The sequence below is a fragment of the Glandiceps talaboti genome, chromosome 18 (genome assembly GCF_964340395.1).
Source record: "Glandiceps talaboti chromosome 18, keGlaTala1.1, whole genome shotgun sequence".
In the NCBI taxonomy this organism is placed as follows: domain Eukaryota; kingdom Metazoa; phylum Hemichordata; class Enteropneusta; family Spengelidae; genus Glandiceps; species Glandiceps talaboti.
Genome location: NC_135566.1, coordinates 15,864,446 through 15,885,338, shown reverse-complemented (window position 1 = coordinate 15,885,338; position 20,893 = coordinate 15,864,446). Strand labels below are relative to the sequence as shown.

General features: G+C 34.5%; 1 protein-coding gene across 1 annotated transcript in view; it reads left to right on the top strand.

Moving 5' to 3' along the window:
• The first annotated feature begins 933 nt into the window (after positions 1-933).
• LOC144448795 (amyloid protein-binding protein 2-like) overlaps positions 934-20,893 on the top strand; it is a 31,025-nt gene continuing 11,065 nt past the window's right edge. The window contains exons 1-5 of the mRNA XM_078139089.1: positions 934-1,079; positions 2,746-2,834; positions 3,552-3,703; positions 14,107-14,230; positions 15,678-15,846. Of these exons, the coding sequence (XP_077995215.1) occupies positions 939-1,079; positions 2,746-2,834; positions 3,552-3,703; positions 14,107-14,230; positions 15,678-15,846 (675 nt within the window). The 5' untranslated portion in view covers positions 934-938. The remainder of the gene's footprint in view (positions 1,080-2,745; positions 2,835-3,551; positions 3,704-14,106; positions 14,231-15,677; positions 15,847-20,893) is intronic.

The window sequence follows — 20,893 nt, the reverse complement described above, 5'->3', positions numbered from 1 at the left end:
CAATTTGATTTTCCATGAAACTCTTCATTATAAACAAAAACATGTTTAATAACTTCAAACCCAATAGGCCAAAAGCCAACTTGTAGGACTGGTACTGTGTGAAAAACAACATTATAAATATGGTTACATATAAACCATTGACAGTTGTGACACCCACTTCTATTAAGTTGGCAAATGTCAGCTTCCCCATGAATATCACGAAATTAATCACATTAGCTAGCTGAAATGAAATAAAGTGAGTTTAAATCTTTCATATCTATTAAAGGCCCTGCAAAGTTCAATCAAATCATATTACATGCCAAGGTCACCCAAAGTATTAAAACCAAGGTCAATATGATATTCTGATATATTTCCTGGCACTGAGTATTTCATTCACGGTTTGTGTTTGATTTTCACAAATTTGATTACAGTCTGTAACTGGTGGAAACAGTGTCATTTTGAATAATGACTTGGTATGACTGGTGAGTCAATATCATGCTGTATTATCATAACGACATGAACTTGGTCAAAAAAAGTCATTGCATTTCGAAGTAAAATATAGTATTTTTTATAGCCAAGTTTTTATCATGACTGTCAGCAGACGACAGGTTATAGCTGTGAATTTTATTGTTTTTGAAAAAATTGATATTTGTGATCAAATAATTTTCTCTACCCATCTTGTTGTCAATTGTATGCAAATCTAATTTGTAGTAGAAAAGTAAAGAATACAAGTATTTTTAAATGACTTTTGTCGGGATTTTTTATTTGTAAACTAGGTTATCCTTTTTTTTGTGTCTCGAAGATGAGTTTTTAATTTATCTTTTCAGACGTGATCTGTGACGTGTTATGATATGACATCATGATCCCTGATAAGCTGTGACGTCAGGGTGAGAGAACAAATGGGCGTCGTTTGCACTCCGAGTTTTGCCGAATTGTACCGAGGCCACATACAAACAAACATGGCAGCTGCAAGTTTGTTGGAGTGGATGCCGGAATCCTTGTACGATTCAGCTATCCGGGCTTTAGTTACTAAGTACTCAAGATTTAGGAAAGAACTCAGATATCTTCCAGACAATATACAATTCGATATTTACTACAAGGTAGGTATACCTGACAAAAGTTGCAGACACGAATTGGTTGTGTACCCATCCGGAAGTCGCGATAACTTGATTCGCGTTGTCCAAAATTACCGGGAGAGTTTGGGGCATTAAATTCCATTGCAGAAAGTTTTCTACGATTATGATAAAATTGTTTATAATTTGTTTCCACAGGGTAGTAAGCACGCCGTGGTATCGGTTGAGAATGACGCTATGAAACAATATAATGTCGTCGTAATATTTGATGTCAATGCGTCCTATAGTGTTTAGTGTTGATGTGCGGTTTGAAAGCTATTCACACATCACAGTTCGATTGTTCGTGGAAGTCGAAATTCCATATACAGTGCATTATATTATGATACAACTTACAAGTATGAGAAAATGTCGAATTTAAATACTAAGTTTTAGCCGCAGTGCATCTGTAACTTTACTCTAAATTACGTGGCATGCAAAACGTAGACGACTTAAGTATGCCTTGAAATGTAAATAAAGCAAAATACAACCCGTAAAAAAATTCGATTATTTTGTAATGTCAGTAAAATTTTACTTGAACATTGAACTGATGGTCACTCATTTTGTATATTTTATATTTTTCAATGCCGATGTTTTTGTGTCTTATTGTCAACAGTATATTTAGCTTGTACTATGATACCTTTATAACAAGTGTAGTCAGTTTATACCTGAGAAGGTATAGATCAATACAGTATATTCCGGCCCTAACTTAAATTGATATAATAACACCAAGGCCTAGGGTGAATAGGTATATCATTCTAGCCACCAATTTCTGCAGATTTAACAGCTATTTCAAAACACAGAAAGTGATAGAGTTGTTACAGTTCATGTATTGTTAGTCTAGAAATGTAAATTTAGAGTGCAAACATCAGGGTTTACTAAAATCCGTGATGCCCTAAATAGTATGGTTCAGAAAGGGAATATTGAATAATGTTGATAATATTACTAGTTCTTGACTCTTAACAAATTTTATACAGATTTCATTAAATATGCAAATGTTCCCAGTGAATTTCAGTATTATTTAAAAATTATATGAAAATCCTTGCCCAAATTTAACGTCACATGTCATTTTATGTGAAGTGTCTTTTGATATGATGACCTCAATCGTCCATAGACAGTTGAAAATGCAGGTACCCAAATAATAGAGCTTTGTCCAGGAACTATAGGCTGTAGCACTAGCCTTTTATGTGTGCAATACAACATATCGTAAACTCAGTAGTTTTTTTGAAGAGACCACTGATCCTTCTGTAGTATCAGCTTGAAGATCTGTATAGCCTATAGCTATGATATAAGTGTGCAAGCCATGATATCATGCTAGAAAGCCTTACCATTTGTGAAGTGAAATACTGGCACTTGATAGTTTTATTCTTGTAGTTAACAAGGGTAAGACATTCATGTAATTCTTTAATTCTTCTTGGGATTTGCTAATATCAAGACATATGTGACCTCATCTTGTGAATGACTTAGCTCTTTAAAACTCTATGCTACTATAAGTCAGTCAATCAATATATCATGTATTACTTTCCCTTAAATATCACTTTCCTGATAGCCCACAGCTTGTCTGTTCATTTAGCCTGCCTATTTTCATTTTTGACAGTTTTTTTACACAAGGCAGATTGTGTTCATTTACGTTGCATTTCGCTTTTCTTTCTGACAGTTATATACACAAGGCAGACTATGTCAACTTGGAATGGAATTCTGTGAATTAGATATCTTTTCTAAAGTTCTACGAGCTAATGATAAAAGGTATGTGAATAAATTATGTGATTTTAGCAGACAAGGGTGGCCAGACATATTTCTGTGTTTTTCATAGTAACACCTTAGAAGGATGGGTTGTCTCTTGTTAATAATTGAAGAAAAAATAGTTTGAAAAAAGTAAGTGTACATGTTGGTAATGCATTCATTTAATAATTGTAGTACTTTTAACAGTCTGGATAACTTAGAAATGACAAAGTCAAGTGTTTTTTGCTGGGATTGGGTAACAGAAAGGGGAAAGAGGTAAAACTGGCAGTGTTTCCCCATAGAATCTATCATAATTTTGCTAGGAAACCCTGGTAAAATACTACGGGAACTTTGGTACATTTTACCTACTACCGCCCGTGAAAAAAAACACTGAAGTCAGAAGGAAACGATGAACCATTTGTTTAATTAAAGGTTCCAAATTTCAGAAATACATGATCATTTTCGCCCAAACATGTGCTTTTAGGGTAATGTTACCATCAGTAACATTGTGAATTTTTTTCTAATCCTGGCCATAATCAATCTTTTGAAATTATTTTACTTGATATTGAAGAAATACAGCATGCAGGGTCATGAGAAACACAGAAATACATAAAATTGCTCTTATAAGTAATACATTTATGGAATAGTAGCAGTCGGTGAGTTATTTGAAGTGGTTTGCTGTATGAATAGTGTACTGTGTTTACATGTAATGTGAACTCTTTTCCTTTCACTTTTTGTCAGGCACAAATTACATCATTGTTTTCAAGCTTTGATTGACCATGGTGTCAAAGGTACAGCAGTGTTATCAGATGCCTACTGCAGTTATTGTGAATCAATCAGGAAACTACCAGTAACAGAAATTGATAAAGCTGTGGCATTGGGATACTCACTAGGTAAGATCAAAACTCCACTTCTATAGAACTCCAATGATAGACCGGTTCCAAGATGCATTGCGCGTCTCTCCATACAATGCCATGTATTCTGTATGCGCGGAGGGGTTTGCACGCGCTACTCAGGGGGGATGGTTGTCACATGACGATACCTTTGGTTTACCGGTAAAATCCCTCTCTGTCATCGATGGCATTTAGTCTTTGTTTTATAAAATCACCCATAATTAAAGGTCAAAATGTCTTACCATCATTTCCTGCTGAAAATGTTATTTCAAATGTAATAAAGACAAAACAAGACTAAATGTAACAACATAAGTGACGTCCTTTCGCGCAATGCATCTTGGAACCAGAAAATCGACTATTATTGCTACTCTGTAGCAGATTTGTATCAGAAAAATGGAACTTGATAATATGTATATTAAATGCTACTTTGTAGACATAGCTTTGTACATTATGTTTAATTTGCTATTTATTTGTATGGGAGAAATGGAACCTGGTAGAGATGTACCTAACCTGAAACTTATTAGTTTTACATATTGTATCAGAAAAATCGAACTTGATGAAAATAGTAAATTTCTAGCGGTTCATTGAAAAGCGTGAAAATGTTGTTTTTGTTAGCATGGTCAATGTAATTATGTTGAGCCTTGGAGAGGCTTTTGTAATTTTTGATGCAAATGAAGTAAAGTAAATGGCAAGGTGACACCGCAGTGACGTTGATGTAATCTTGTGTGGTGGGATTTTCATGACCAGTGATTGGTCACAAGTTTGGGAGTAGTCATTTGGTTAGCTACTGCATTAGGCGGTTAGCGTGACTTCGAGAATTGGTGCCTTTCCAGGCTCATGCACGTAGGTACGAAAACATGTAGTAGGAGGCACAGACACGGCAGAATAAAATGTGAGCTTCCTCCTATATTTATTGCATTGTGAATAATGACTACTTGAGTGTGTGGCAGCATGTGAGTGTAGACAAAACCGTATCGTAACTGAAAATTTGTTGTGCTATCAGAAAGGATAAAATTTTGTGTTTCTGTTTCTCTGCGGTGAAATTTGTATCAGATATGTAAAAACTTCCTGCTAAGCCACTGTTGATTTGTACCAACACAATCAAGAAAGGTCATCATTCAAGTACATATGTATTTATAAAACCACTCTTTCTTTGGACAAATGGTTCAGGGTCAGCACCCAGGTTCAACTCTGGTTGATTGAATAGACTTCAAGAAGACAACAATCACCATTGGGATGTTTGCAGTATTTGCAACTGTGCTATGTAGTGTAGTTTACATTCATGATATACATTAGTCTAGTCAAAACATGGCAAATGATCAGGCATGTAAAAGGGGTATGAGGTTCACAAGATAAACAAAGGGAACATATACAACAATGTCAAGGTATCAGTATATGAAAGGAATGTGAAGTTCACAAGGTGGACCAAAGGAACATTTATTTAAAAAATGTCAAGATATCAGTACCGTATAGGAAACTTTTAAAATTAACTGAATGTGAAGTTCACAAGGTGGACCAAAGGAACATAGGATCCATAAAAATGTCATGGTTTACAACAGGTAAACATCTTTTATAGTTCCAACCAATGGGTAGAGTGTTGTTTCAGAGAAAGGTGTGTGTGTGTGTGTGTGTGTGTGTGTGTGTGTGTGTGTGTGTGTGTGTGTGTGTGTGTGTGTGTGTGTGTGTGTGTGTGTGTGTGTGTGTGTGTGTACGTGCATGTGAATATGAAAACTTGAAATGATTGTGAATAGCCACCAATTTTGAAAGTCTGTGTTTACTGTACTTTGTGGTCTCAGAGGTTTTGATAAAGTGGACATTGATTGACTATCTTGTTTGACCATAAGGAGGTGATATTTTGTATGTATTTGATGTAATCCTATAAATGTGGTGGTGTCATTCATTTCTCCATGTTGTCTAGTGCATTGTGTTCTTCTGTACTCTAATATAGTCATGATTCACCTCATAGTCATACATGTGTATATATACATGTACTGTATTACTAATTTCTATAACAGTAAATTTAATATTTTCTGAAAATTATTTAAAAACTTACAGCTGTGATTTGTAGTGATATAAATATGAAACAGACCAAAGGGCATTATGTAATAGAAGGACTTCCTTTTCGATCGTAGTAGATCCATGTTTCAAGTATGGTGAGGGAATTAGAATGCAGACAGAGTAGATTAGAGAAGGATATTGTCAGTAGATTGACGTTAGTGTCATCTCTGTGTAATTGTCATTGTAGCCTCTCACCTTGTGTTCAATACACCTAGTCAATTACCTTGACCTTGACGGACATATTCACTTTGCAAGAGAAGACAAATGTATAATCAGTATATAGAGATATGATAACATTGTAAAGCTACCTGAGAATAAAGATGCAAATTGGTCGAAGGAAGATTCATGGCGATGCAATGTCATTTGGAGGGGAGAATATGCAAAGCCAGCTAAGAATAGATATGCAAATTTAGAGTGGCAACAAATTGCAATGTCATTTGAAGGGAAGAAATTGCAAAGCCATCTAACTTCTAAGAATAGATATGCAATTTAGTGAGTGGCTATAAATTGCACTATTATTGGAGGAGGGAAGAAATTGCATAGTTATAGAATAGATGTGCAAATTTAGGATGGGGAGATAAATTGGGTGAAGGGAAATAAATTATTCTTTTACTGGAGGAGGGGAGAATTTACAAAGCTTCTGATAAATAGATTTGTAAGTTGAGGGAAAGGAGACAAATACAAATGCAAATTGCTGAAGAAGAGAAATTGCATTGTTATTGAAAGCGGAGAAGTTGTAATCATAAAGTCATTTAGAGATAGGGACAAATGCACAGTGATGTCATTTTAATAGAGATAGGTACAAATGTATAGTGATGTCATTTTAATAGAGATAGGGACAAATGTATAGTGATGTCATTTTAATAGAGATAGGGACAAATGTATAGTGATGTCATTTTGATAGAGATAGGTACAAATGGACAGATGTCATTTTAATAGAGATAGGGACAAATGTATAGTGATGTCATTTTAATAGAGATAGGTACAAATGGACAGATGTCATTTTAATAGAGATAGGGACAAATGTATAGTGATGTCATTTTAATAGAGATAGGGACAAATGCATAGGGATGTCATTTTAATAGAGATAGGTACAAATGCATAGGGATGTCATTTTAATAGAGATAGGTACAAATGTATAGTGATGTCATTTTAATAGAGATAGGGACAAATGTATAGTGATGTCATTTTAATAGAGATAGGGACAAATGCATAGGGATGTCATTTTAATAGAGATAGGGACAAATGTATAGTGATGTCATTTTAATAGAGGTAGGTACAAATGTATAGTGATGTCATTTTAATAGAGATAGGTACAAATGTATAGTGATGTCATTTTAATAGAGATAGGGACAAATGTATAGTGATGTCATTTTAATAGAGATAGGGACGAATGCATAGTGATGTCATTTTAATAGAGATAGGGACAAATGTATAGTGATGTCATTTTAATAGAGATAGGTACAAATGTATAGGGATGTCATTTTAATAGAGATAGGGACAAATGTATAGTGATGTCATTTTAATAGAGATAGGTACAAATGGACAGATGTCATTTTAATAGAGATAGGTACAAATGTATAGTGATGTCATTTTAATAGAGATAGGTACAAATGTATAGGGATGTCATTTTAATAGAGATAGGTACAAATGCATAGTGATGTCATTTAGAGATAGGGACAAATGCATAGTGATGTCATTTTAATAGAGATAGGTACAAATGCATAGTGATGTCATTTTAATAGAGATAGGTACAAATGTATAGTGATGTCATTTTAATAGAGATAGGTACAAATGTATAGTGATGTCATTTTAATAGAGAAAGGGACAAGTGTATAGTGATGTCATTTTAATAGAGATAGGGACAAATGTATAGTGATGTCATTTTAATAGAGATAAGGACAAATGCATAGTGATGTCATTTTAATAGAGATAGGTACAAATGTGTAGTGATGTCATTTTAATAGAGATAGGGACAAATGTATGGTGATGTCATTTTAATACAGATAGGGACAAATGTATAGTGATGTCATTTTAATAGAGATAGGTACAAATGTATGGTGATGTCATTTTAATAGAGATAGGTACAAATGTATAGTGATGTCATTTTAATAGAGATAGGTACAAATGTGTAGGGATGTCATTTTAATAGAGATAGGTACAAATGTATGGTGATGTCATTTTAATAGAGATAGGTACAAATGTATAGTGATGTCATTTTAATAGAGATAGGTACAAATGTGTAGGGATGTCATTTTAATAGAGATAGGGACAAATGCACAGTGATGTCATTTTAATAGAGATAGGTACAAATGTATGGTGATGTCATTTTAATAGAGATAGGTACAAATGCACAGTGATGTCATTTTAATAGAGATAGGTACAAATGTATAGGGATGTCATTTAGAGATAGGGACAAATGTATAGTGATGTCATTTTAATAGAGATAGGTACAAATGCATAGGGATGTCATTTTAATAGAGATAGGTACAAATGCATAGTGATGTCATTTTAATAGAGATAAGTAGGTACAAATGGACAGATGTCATTTTAATAGAGATAGGGACAAATGTATGGTGATGTCATTTTAATACAGATAGGGACAAATGTATAGTGATGTCATTTTAATAGAGATAGGGACAAATGTATAGTGATGTCATTTTAATAGAGATAGGTACAAATGTATAGTGATGTCATTTTAATAGAGATAGGTACAAATGTATAGTGATGTCATTTTAATAGAGATAGGTACAAATGGACAGATGTCATTTTAATAGAGATAGGTACAAATGTATGGTGATGTCATTTTAATAGAGATAGGTACAAATGTGTAGTGATGTCATTTTAATAGAGATAGGGACAAATGTATAGTGATGTCGTTTTAATAAAGATAGGTGCAAATGTATAGTGATGTCATTTTAATAGAGATAGGGACAAATGTATAGGGATGTCATTTTAATAGAGATAGGGACAAATGTGTAGTGATGTCATTTTAATAGAGATAGGTACAAATGCATAGGGATGTCATTTTAATAGAGATAGGTACAAATGCACAGGGATGTCATTTTAATAGAGAAAGGGACAAGTGTATAGTGATGTCATTTTAATAGAGATAGGTACAAATGTATAGGGATGTCATTTTAATAGAGAAAGGGACAAGTATATAGTGATATCATTTTAATAGAGATAGGTACAAATGTATAGGGATGTCATTTTAATAGAGAAAGGGACAAGTATATAGTGATGTCATTTTAATAGAGATAGGTACAAATGGACAGATGTCATTTTAATAGAGATAGGTACAAATGTATAGGGATGTCATTTTAATAGAGATAGGTACAAATGTATAGTGATGTCATTTTAATAGAGATAGGTACAAATGCATAGTGATGTCATTTTAATAGAGATAGGTACAAATGTATAGTGATGTCATTTTAATAGAGATAGGGACAAACGCATAGTGATGTCATTTTAATAGAGATAGGTACAAATGGACAGATGTCATTTTAATAGAGATAGGTACAAATGTATAGGGATGTCATTTTAATAGAGATAGGTACAAATGTATAGTGATGTCATTTAGAGATAGGGACAAATGTATAGGGATGTCATTTTAATAGAGATAGGGACAAATGTATAGTGATGTCATTTTAATAGAGATAGGGACAAATGTATAGGGATGTCATTTTAATAGAGATAAGGACAAATGGACAGATGTCATTTTAATAGAGATAGGTACAAATGTACAGTGATGTCATTTTAATAGAGATAGGTACAAATGTATAGTGATGTCATTTTAATCAATATCAATCTTTATTGCATAACAACATGCCACAGCAAGCATGGTAAAGCATACATAAATAACATATAATAGAGATAGGGACAAGTGTAGGGACAAATGCATAGTGATGTCATTTTAATAGATAATCAGACGGGACAAATGTATAGTGATGGAAAATACAATATTAGTAATCAATCACAGATAAACACAAACTGTAATGTCATGGAGGGGAGGAGGATGATTTTACAATGTAAAGAGTCTTAGATTTAGGAATGAAAGGTATACAATAGCCACTACTTTGGATGACTAATTGTGTATTTGTAACGTACCTTTAGTATAATGGGTACTGTTAAAGTGTGAATGCACTGACAGAGGTCACCAGACAGTATCTAAATGAATTGCCTGAAGTACATTTGCATGTCTTAGGTATGGTAGAAAACTGCCAGGCATTATAAATGAATGGCCTCAGCCCTGTGTATAGTGTACATGCATGGTCTTGGATTTAGAAAAACTGCCAGGCAGTGTAGATGAATGGCCTGTCTGTAGTGTACATGTATGTCTGGGATGTAGAACACCACTAGACAGTAGAAATGAATGGCCTGTCTGTAGTGTACATGTGATTGATTGATTGATTGATTGATTGATTGATTTTTATTACCTGTACAAGAAATAATTACAGATCACTTGGGAAAAAAATATTTATACACAATTTATACAGGCAATAGGAGTCAGAAAATAGCTTTGCTAATCAAGTCTGACCCCTATGTCTGGGATGTAGAACACCACTAGACAGTAGAAATGAATGGCCTGTCTGTAGTGTACATGTATGTCTGGGATGTAGTACCATCAGACAGTAGAAATGAATGGCCTGTCTGTAGTGTACATGCATGGTCTAGGATGTAGAAAACTACCAGACAGTATAAATGAATGGCCTGTCTGTAGTGTACATGTATGTCTAGGATGTAGAAAACTACCAGACAGTATAAATGAATGGCCTGTCTGTAGTGTACACGTATGTAATGTCTGGGATGTAGTACCACCAGACAGTATAAATGAATAGCCTGTCTGTAGTGTACATGTATGTCTGGAATGTAGTACCACCAGACAGTATAAATGAATGACCTGTCTATGTGTACATGTATGTATGGGTGTAGAAAACCACCAGACAGTATAAATGAATAGCCTGTCTGTAGTGTACATGTATGTCTGGGATGTAGAATACCACTAGACAGTAGAAATGAATGGTCTGTCTATGTGTACAAGTATGTATGGGTGTAGAAAACTACCAGATAGTATAAATGAATGGCCTGTCTGTAGTGTACATGTATGTCTGGGATGTAGAAAACTACCAGGCAGTATAAATTAATGGCCTGTCTGTAGTGTACATGTATGTCTGGGATGTAGTACCACCAGACAGTATAAATGAATGGCCTGTCTGTAGTGTACATGTATGTCTGGGATGTAGAAAACTACCAGGCAATATAAATGAATGGCCTGTCTGTAGTGTACACATATGTCTGGGATGTAGAAAACTACCAGACAGTATAAATGAATGGTCTGTCTGTAGTGTACATGTATGTCTGGGATGTAGAAAACTACCAGACAGTATAAATGAATGGCCTGTCTATGTGTACAAGTATGTCTGGGATGTAGAAAACCACCAGGCAGTATAACTATAAATGAATGGCCTGTCTGTAGTGTGTGTGCATGTATATCTGGGTTATAAAAACACCAGAAAGTGTCTGTAGTATACATGAATGTCTGGCTTTTAGCTGTCTGTAGTTTGTATTGTCTGTCTGGGGTGTAAAAAACCACCCTAGTAAGACACATGATCCTACCCAAATCATTACACAAATGACTAACAATCACTTTAGCATGCCTACTGAGTATGATAGTTATTTTTTCCCCATTGAAAAGTGAAGTATCCTGTTTCAGTGCATGTTACCTGTGATTTATATTAGCAGACCTATAGAAATTGTAGTTGTTACATTAACAAATGTTTTCTCCTAGCATTTAGTGTAGCTCGGAGAGCTGTCCTAATGTATTCCATTCTGACATTTGTGTATCAATTGATGTGGGAAAATACTCCATTGAATGGCGAGTTGCAGAGTAATCTTGAGTTTATACAGCTGTACATGTACTTGTATAGAGTCATTCAGTTGTATGCATTTATTCATGTCCCGTAGACTAGCTGAGGTACTGACAGTCGTGTCATCTCCATATCAAAGAGTTTGATCACAGTATAGCACGTGTACAATCTCTGTACAAGGCAGACCACGATAGTGTGAATCTCTTAAAGAAATGTGTTATTAGTACTATTTGACTACATGTATTTGCTTATCAATAATGCAAACACACACACACACACACACACACACACACACACACAAGGAGATGTTCGCCATCACAAAATTTTGAATTGGAGCAAAGATCATACTGTGTACATACAGTCTGTATCTCAAGTTTCAGTGTGTGTTTGGATTAAAATATTCAGCGTATAATGACAAGAGGATATCATACACAGAGACAGAGTAAACAAACTTAGGTGTTTTAAATGAAATGTATTTAATTATTTTGACGATGTTTGTTTTGAATATTATGTATTTGTCCTTGATTATTGGTTTCCATAAAATGCACATGTATATGATGTATGCATCACTTAATTATACTGGAAACTGAGTTATGTCTGACAAATTAGGTTGTAGACAGTTGACTTATCACGACCACAACCATGTTTTTTTTGTTGTGAAGAACAAGAGGGTACACTCTGTCTGAGTGTATGAGTCACCTACACCTGTGATTCTCAACCAAATTCATGGGGAATTCGACAGGAAATGTGAATTTTACAGTATTGTCTCCAGGGTTGTGAAACCATAGTAAAACGTTGCATGGTGTCAGTACAATGCGACACATTCATTGGTTTGTTTGAATACTGGCACAGTGCCACGCTGTACCAGGGAGATTCTAACATGTTAAAGATATTCTGTATACATACATGTATATGTACACATTAAGCAAAACAGAGTGGAATACTAATATTTGATAAAAATCCATACTTGAAGACCACACTGTAAAGTTGATTATTTAGCGATGTCAATTACATATATAATATTATAATGATAGATCCTCCATAAGAAGAAAAAAGTGATGCAGTCACCAGTTGTTGCCTTGGCAACAATTATTTACTCTTCTAATGTAAAGATGTATGTATTGATGTTTTTTTCAAATCGACTTTTTTCAGTCACAATTTTTATTAGAAATATTAAAGTAGAAAATCATAATTGTTATGTTAAGTGATGTTTTATGTTAAGTTCACTTGACCCTTTTCTTGAAATGTAACCAAAGATGTCGAATGTGGCAGTGCCGTCTTCAGAGATTGCATGTATCATAGATAAATGAAAAACATAAAATTTTACTAGATGAGTGCATACATACAGCAATTTTCTGATGAAAGAAAATCTGTCTGATGAATGCTGCGTATCTTTGTACATGTAGATGTTTCCATGGTAACAAAAATCACATGAAGTCAAGGTTGCTTCTGTATGTGGCAAGGCAAATACATAATTTTGAATAGTGTATCATATACAGACAGACACTGTATAGTATGTAGATACATGTACATGTATGTCACCAAAGTACACGTAGCAGTGCATTGTACTTCTCCGTGAATGTCAGTGTACATATTAAAAGCTGTGTCTATTCTATAGACAGCTAAAACAGGGAGTGTTCACCAAAAGACTATACAAACACATATACATGTAATGATTGCCATTGATCATTTGGCTAGTTGAGGTTGTCATTTTACTTACTAGGTAAGAGCCCTTTTATTGGTGAACACAGCAGGATCGTGACTGAAGAGCTTTTGAAGACTTCCCTCAATAACAATTATGCTGTGTTCAGCAGTAAAACTTGTCATGTATGAAGCAAAATAACCTCACCTCCATAATGATCAACTTTGTTTGTAAATGTACATGTTATTAGTACTGTGGTAATTGAGCCTTCAGTTTACTAAAGATAGATACAAAGTAAACTTACTGTTGTTGCAACATGTTGATACAACAGTGATAAGCTATTGAATGGATAGTCTTGGTATGGAAATGTTGCAGTATTTTATTGACAGAGTTCCATAAACGTGCAGTGTACTGTTTTGGGACTTCCAATGTTTACGCTATCTTGATCAAATGGTGATTAGAATTGCACAACAGAGGAACCGCTATCACCCACTTGAGTAATCTACCATATTGAAGGATGATAGATTTAGTTTGTGTCTACATATCTAGTAAACCGAAGGCTGGATTACCAGAGTAATACATATGAGTCTTCTGGCACACACTGCCTACTTTAGCAGTATTCCCTATATCAATTGTCACAAGTAGATGACCTAATGTGTCATCTGCATTTGATGACCAGATCTGAACTGCGCCAATATATTTACTTTGTCATGAAGTATTGTTGTATTTTAAGCTATAGCTAACTTTCAAAACGTAAAAGGTAATAAAAAGAATATGGCAATTTATTTCCTCCCTGGAGTCGTAAATTTGTACTTTTCATTCTTGATTTTCAGGAGGATTTTTTGCTGAGGCAGGCTGGTATCTAGCTGCAGAGAAAGTCCTTGTAGCTTGTGAACAAGTGTGCTCAATATATAATGATGTCACCCAATGGTTGAAAGCGTTGGAATGTTGTACTAGGTGAGTATGTTACACATTGATTGGAAACGTTGGATTGTTATACTAGGTATGTTACACATATTGAAAGCATTGTAATAGGTATGTTGCACATACCGGGTAGATCCAAAGGACTGTAATGTTATACTAGGTATGTTGCACAGATTCGAAGGACTGTAATGTTATATTAGGTATGTCGCACATAGATTCAAAGGACTGTAATGTTATACTAGGTATGTTGCACATAGATTCAAAGGACTGTAATGTTATATTGGGTATGTTGCACATAGATTCAAAGGACTGTAATGTTATACTAGGTATGTTGCACATATATTCAAAGCATTGAAATGTTGTAGGTGAGTATAGTGCACATTGAGTGAAAACATAGGAATATTCTAGGTATGTTGCGCATTGATTAAAAGTGTAGAGACATAAACCAATTTCGAACCAATTTAACTGAATCAGTTCCATTTATTTGAAACAATTTTGAACCAATTCTGATGAGGACAGGGATTATGTGTCACATAAAGCTTGAAAGGTTTGTATGTGTCACATAGGCATAAAGGTTTGTAATTATGTAGTAAGTATACATGTCACATAGAGCTTGAAAGGTTGTATAAGTCATATGTATATCACATAGGTTGAATGGTTTTTTTGTGTCACATCGGTATATATGTGTGACAAAGCTTGAAAGGTTTTAATGGTGCACTGAAAGTACTGTATGTGTGACATACCTTAAAAGGTATTGAAGTCAGCTGTGGTAGTTGTGTGTCACATTGAATGGTTTGAAATTATGTGATATACACTTAGGTATATTATATCACATACATGGTTGAAAGTGTTGGAGTACTTGTACCGGTATTTTGTATGTGTCGCATAGCTTGAGAAGTTTTGAATTATGTCCTCAGAGTTGAGTATATACATGTAGTATACTATGTTATTGGTACTGTTCATGGTTCACTATGATGAAGTGAATTTTGTATAACAAATGTTTAGCTCTATTATAAAATCAAAAGGATTTCATTTAGCACTAGAAACTATAAATGTACACATGGGGTTGTTTCTAAATCTCTCTCTCCATGTATACATATAGTCAAATCGACAAATCCTACAAAAAATTGAGCTAAATCTCGTGCTGGGGAAAGGGTGAACACGTAGACAAGCAGTTGTAATTGTTTACTTCATTTTCATTTTATTACAAACTCAACCTCCAGTCTTACAGTAAGTCATGTGAGAATGTAATAACTTATATCACTGTAGAGTGTTAAACTACTGCTGTCGGTGGTAGAGAGCAGAATGTTGTGCTAAAGACTCAGAAAGCCATTTGACTATATGGTGGAGAGAAAGATTGTAGAAACCAAGTCCTCACATATATAATTTCTAGACTAGACTTCACCTTGAAAAGTGACAACTTGATATCTAATCTGAATGTGATGAAATATTTATTTATTATATATGTCTGTATTGCTAGGTTAATGCATGTAAGGAATGCTAATTGTAAATATGACAAAGCTGAAGAGACGTACAATCTAGCTAAACAATACATAGAGAAATTGACAACCAATGGAATATCTGTCAATCTATCGTCTATACATGGAGAACTGTGTGCATTGCTGTTTGCCAGGAGTCACTATGATGAGGTATGTCCTAAAGACTTTATCAAATATGCTCTTTGATTAACTAGTATTCACAGTTTTTATAGCAAAGTTTACATGGTTTTGTCACATATGGATATTAACTCATTACTCTTGTGCCCCCCCCCCCCCCCCCCCCCCCCAATGTGGTAGGTGAGCCCTTTTGGGGATAGCTGAGGATGCTCTTTAATTAAATACCATATTCTGCCTTAATCGTAAATGCAAGTTTCTTCTTGCCATGGATGGATGCTTTACCTGATTTTTAGAACACTGGCATTTGAGTAATTCTACATACCTCTGTACCTGGATTAAAAGTCGCTAAAAGACCCAGTTCTGATTGTGATTAAAATTTGGGAAGAAAAAAAAATTGTCTGACAGAGCTGTAAGGAAATTGGTTCTGAACTTAAGACTCGTCCTAGACTGCTTGGCCTGCTGATACAACTGTCGATGAATGGAACCTGTTACAAACATGGAAGGTAAACAAATTAATTAGATTAATAACACTTGGCACAGCATGTTGGAAGTACAGAGACTTGTATTACATTTCATAGTTTGATAAGAACATCTTTATGGCATTTTTACTTGTACAAAACATGTACTTGAAATGCCAGGGTTACTGGTAATTTGTTTGTGAATGTGAACTATTATGTAAAGAGGCCATATAGAACTGTTCTTTTCAAACTACGAAATGTAATACAAGACTCTGCTGTTCCAACATGCTGTGCATGTTATTAATCCAATTGATTTGTCTACTTTCCCTGTTTGTAACTGGTTCCGTTCCTCCATGGGCTGATGTCAGCAGTTGTAACATTATTACAATTTAAACCTCTGTATTTCAAGGGGACTAAGCCCCTCTCCTTCAGTGGGGCACAAACTAAATTTACAGGAGATATTACCTGTTGGATTATTCCTATCATAGAATAGTGTAAATATTACAGCTTTTGAATACTAATGAAGATAGTAATTAAGTGTGGTTGCTATGTTACTGAGATAGCACTAAGAATCTGCAGTTGAAACATATATTAGGGGCCTTTAAAAATCAGCTGTGATGGAAATGATTTATTTTCTAAAAAAAGACAAGTATATTAATTATTATGATGAATGGATGTATATTATATAATAGAAATATATTATTGTTGAAGGGATATTCAATTATGGTGAAAAGTATCACATTGCAAGGTCAAATTACTGAAAGCATTTTTTTTTGTGCATAAATGGTTTCAGTAGGCTGACCTTGTTGAAATTATTGAAATTAATATGTAATAAAACCTGATGATCATACTAGATAAAATATGACTATACACCATCAAATGACTGAAATAATGTCTGAAAAGATTTTAAATTGTAAAAAAAATGAAAATTTCTACTCACAGAGTCCAAAATGTTCACTGATGTCAGGGGTATACTGCAGTGACAATTGCTAATGAGATGGTGGCGAAAAATTTGGATTTGTTTCCAAAATTTATTTAGGTTCTGTGAGTCAAAATTTTCGTTGTTAACTATGAACCCAGAGTCCAAGAACATCTAAGCTATTAAAGATAAAATGAAATCCTGACCTACCTTGCTACCCTATTTTCTGACGTCATGTCATCGGATAGTTTTTATTTTTTTCCTAAATAAGACATGTGACTGAAATAGAGTAATTGTTACTGTTCTCTGTTGTTATACTTGATCAATTTATACTTGATTTATACTCGGTGCCTGCAATAGCATTTTACCTCATGCTAGTAGAGGGTCAAAATAGAACGAGAAGGTCGACTTATTTTCACTAGCGCTTATAGTAATGCATGTGAAGCATGTGAAGCAGAAGTTATGGTGTTGACCGAGAAATCAAATGTTCATTATTTTTATGATGCACCTAGGCAGTAAATGTTCTATTTCAGGTACCGAGAATGCATTCAAAAGCTTGCACATTATAAGTTCCTCCCTTGATATGGTTTATATAGCTGTATGATAAATCTGAAGAGTCTAATAATAATGTCTTGTAGGCAGCGTGCGAAATTAACGCCGGTCCTTCGGCCCGAGACCAACAGATTTCCGTTCGGACCGACAGTTTTTCAGAATTACAACAACGTATCGGTCCTTATGACCGACTGAAATTTGGAGTAAATAATAACATTTATTCAAAGATATATCCAATTTCACCTACATGAATCTGATCTTGTGTTACCTATTTTACTCTCGACATCTCGTTCAAGTCAAGTGACACAGAGCTAGCTCGCTCCGTGTTGTTGTCAATGTTGATATCATGTCTACATATGACGTAGCACAGCATTTACTTTATGAAATTATGTTAGCAAACACATGATTGGCTGAATTTCTCTAATTATTTTTGTCTTGTCTAATCAGAACGTCTTACACATTCAGACTCATTGTACGCATTCGGTGCATGCGTCTTTTTCCGCCATGATATCGTAATCATTGTTGTAAAGTTTACTGTTCGAAGTGTATGAAACTTTTAACGTGTTTGAGACAGTTCCACGTTGTATTTATAAAGTATGTGGCGATATTTAGAAGGCGGCAATGAGCTTCCGAAGAAGAAGACGAAAGAGACACTGTTTTTTTTAAAGGCTGGTATTAAAGCCGGTAAATGTTAGCGGGTTTCCCGATCAATTTACCGGAGTTCCCCCATGTGTGTGGCCATGATCAAAACAAACTGACGGAAAACATATAAACTACTCTGAAAATGGCGTTGTAACTAATAAAAAAGGCAGGTACACTTCGTAAAACATCTTCAGTACGATAGTTTTGTTTTTGTAAAAACAGTAAAAAAATGCGTAGTCTGATTGCTTTCAATTTGATGCATATGATGATGTATGTCCTGTCATGTTGTAATCAACGTACTATAAACTTAGAAATGTTGCATTTTTGTTGCCATTGTTGTATCTGGAAAATTACTGCATCATGCCAAACACGGGTACATATAGTGGATGACACATTATAGTACAGTTACCATATCACGTTCCCACGTCAAAAACAACTCGCACTGTAAGACATGTTTAGCCATGATAGTTCTCTTCATCATGGTCAGATTTCTTACACAAACAACCAGAGACGATACTCAATACACCACGGTAGGGTATACGGGTAGGGCTTTATGGGGAGGGGGGGGTGGCTTCTGTACATATTTGTAAAGACTGAAGGAAGACGAAACCGCTCCGTGTCACTGTGTGGATGGAAATTGAAATAAAGCAAATGCACAGTTTTCAAGAGGGATAGTTATGCGACAAAACCTATAGTCTATAGTCTATAGGAACAGATTATGCGAGAATGAATATTCATAGTCTCTGGGTTCATAGTTACAGATGAAAACTTCTACTCATAGAGTCAAAAAGTACTTGCTTGTGAATCCAAAATTTACTTCCAAGATATTTTTTGACTCTGTTAGTGGAAATTTTATGAAAAAATAGTGGATAGTAAACAATTCGTTGTACTCTCTTTTACTTTTATATCTAAAGATATGTTGTATCATATTAAAGTTCAAAATCATTTAATCTGTAAATGGGGGGGGGGGGGGTAGATACAGGTAGTGAACGTGAACTGCATTGAGTATGGACCAGCAGTTTTCCTTAAGGACCAGCAGCATTTGCTACATGTCGGTCCTTGTGACCAGTAGTCATTTTCCCTTAAGTTCACACACTGCTTGTAGGTACAATATCATAATGAGATGTCCTAGAAACAGTATTAATAGGACAGTCAAGTACATTTGTAATTTGAGTCACGAAATAATCCTACATTAGTAACGATGTGAAGTAACAACACCCAGATGATTCTGTTGACATGTTAACACTAATAAGTATCATGTTTTAAGTTATGGTTGTGCATACTTGGTGGGCAGCAATAACAATGTACATGTAATGTTGAGAGTGAAAAATGAGTCTTAGCCTAAAATTAGATGATTAGTCAATTCTTTAGATCAACAGCATGTATGTAAATTGATATCAAATGAATTACAAGTACATGTACAGTCATGTCGAAATGAGTCAGAATGATAAATCGTTGTATCTATTGAAAGTTAGATGATTCTGTTTTCTTTCTTGTGTAGTCTCTGCAACACTTTGAAATGATTTCAGTTCTGACCAAAATTATTCATCAGCTTGGTAGATCATATGAGATCACATATGATTTACAAAGGTTATGACACACAAGTAGTTCAAAGTTTTTGGCATTGAGCTTTCGATCTGTTTTGGTCAACGATCCTCATCAGAATGACAAATTCCATAGTTATAGCTGATCACTGATTCCACTTCTGTGTCTATGCATGATGGTGGAAGTATTATAGCTTTCTTCCCTTTAAAAATAGCTCAGAGACTTGTCTATCTGACTCAACATACTATTACTAGACATGTGCTAGCAAACGACATTTTATAGCCAGAGATAGCCAAGTCTGTGAGCTCTGTCATAAGTGGAAGCTCATGAAGAATAACACCCTCACTTAAATTATTAATACAATTTTTGCTATGAGACTCGAGTATTAGAAGCTTTTGAAAAAAAGAATCTTACATAAATAAAACTACATGTATGGAAAGTGAAACAAAGAGAAATCGCTATATTGTGATATTTGTTTTGGCAATATTTCCTGCAACCCTTGTATGTCCTGTGTTGCACATATTTATCACAGTATAAAGTGTAAATTTGTATAAAGTGTAAATTTGTATAGAGTGTATATTTGTTTTTGAGTTGCGCACACAAGTGTATCATTCAATGGTAAAAATTGTATTTTAGTGTACAGGTCTATACATGTATAATTCAGTTTGCGAGACTTTGAAAATGTTGTAGTTAATGTAAAATATTCACTCGAAGTATACTTACCTATTGTATGATTTTCAAAGTGTGTGTTCAGTTATTTCAAAAAAATCATTCTATATACAAATGTATGCCATATTGATTATTCTGTTCATTAGGCTTTCAAATTTTATTAAAAATCTCTTGTGAGAAATCATTCCCAAGTATGCTGAAATTTATTAGATTTCGTTGTTTCAAACTGGCACAATGTGTGTTCAATCTCTCAAGACGTCAATCCCCTGAATATTGAAATGTTGTCATTTCTTAT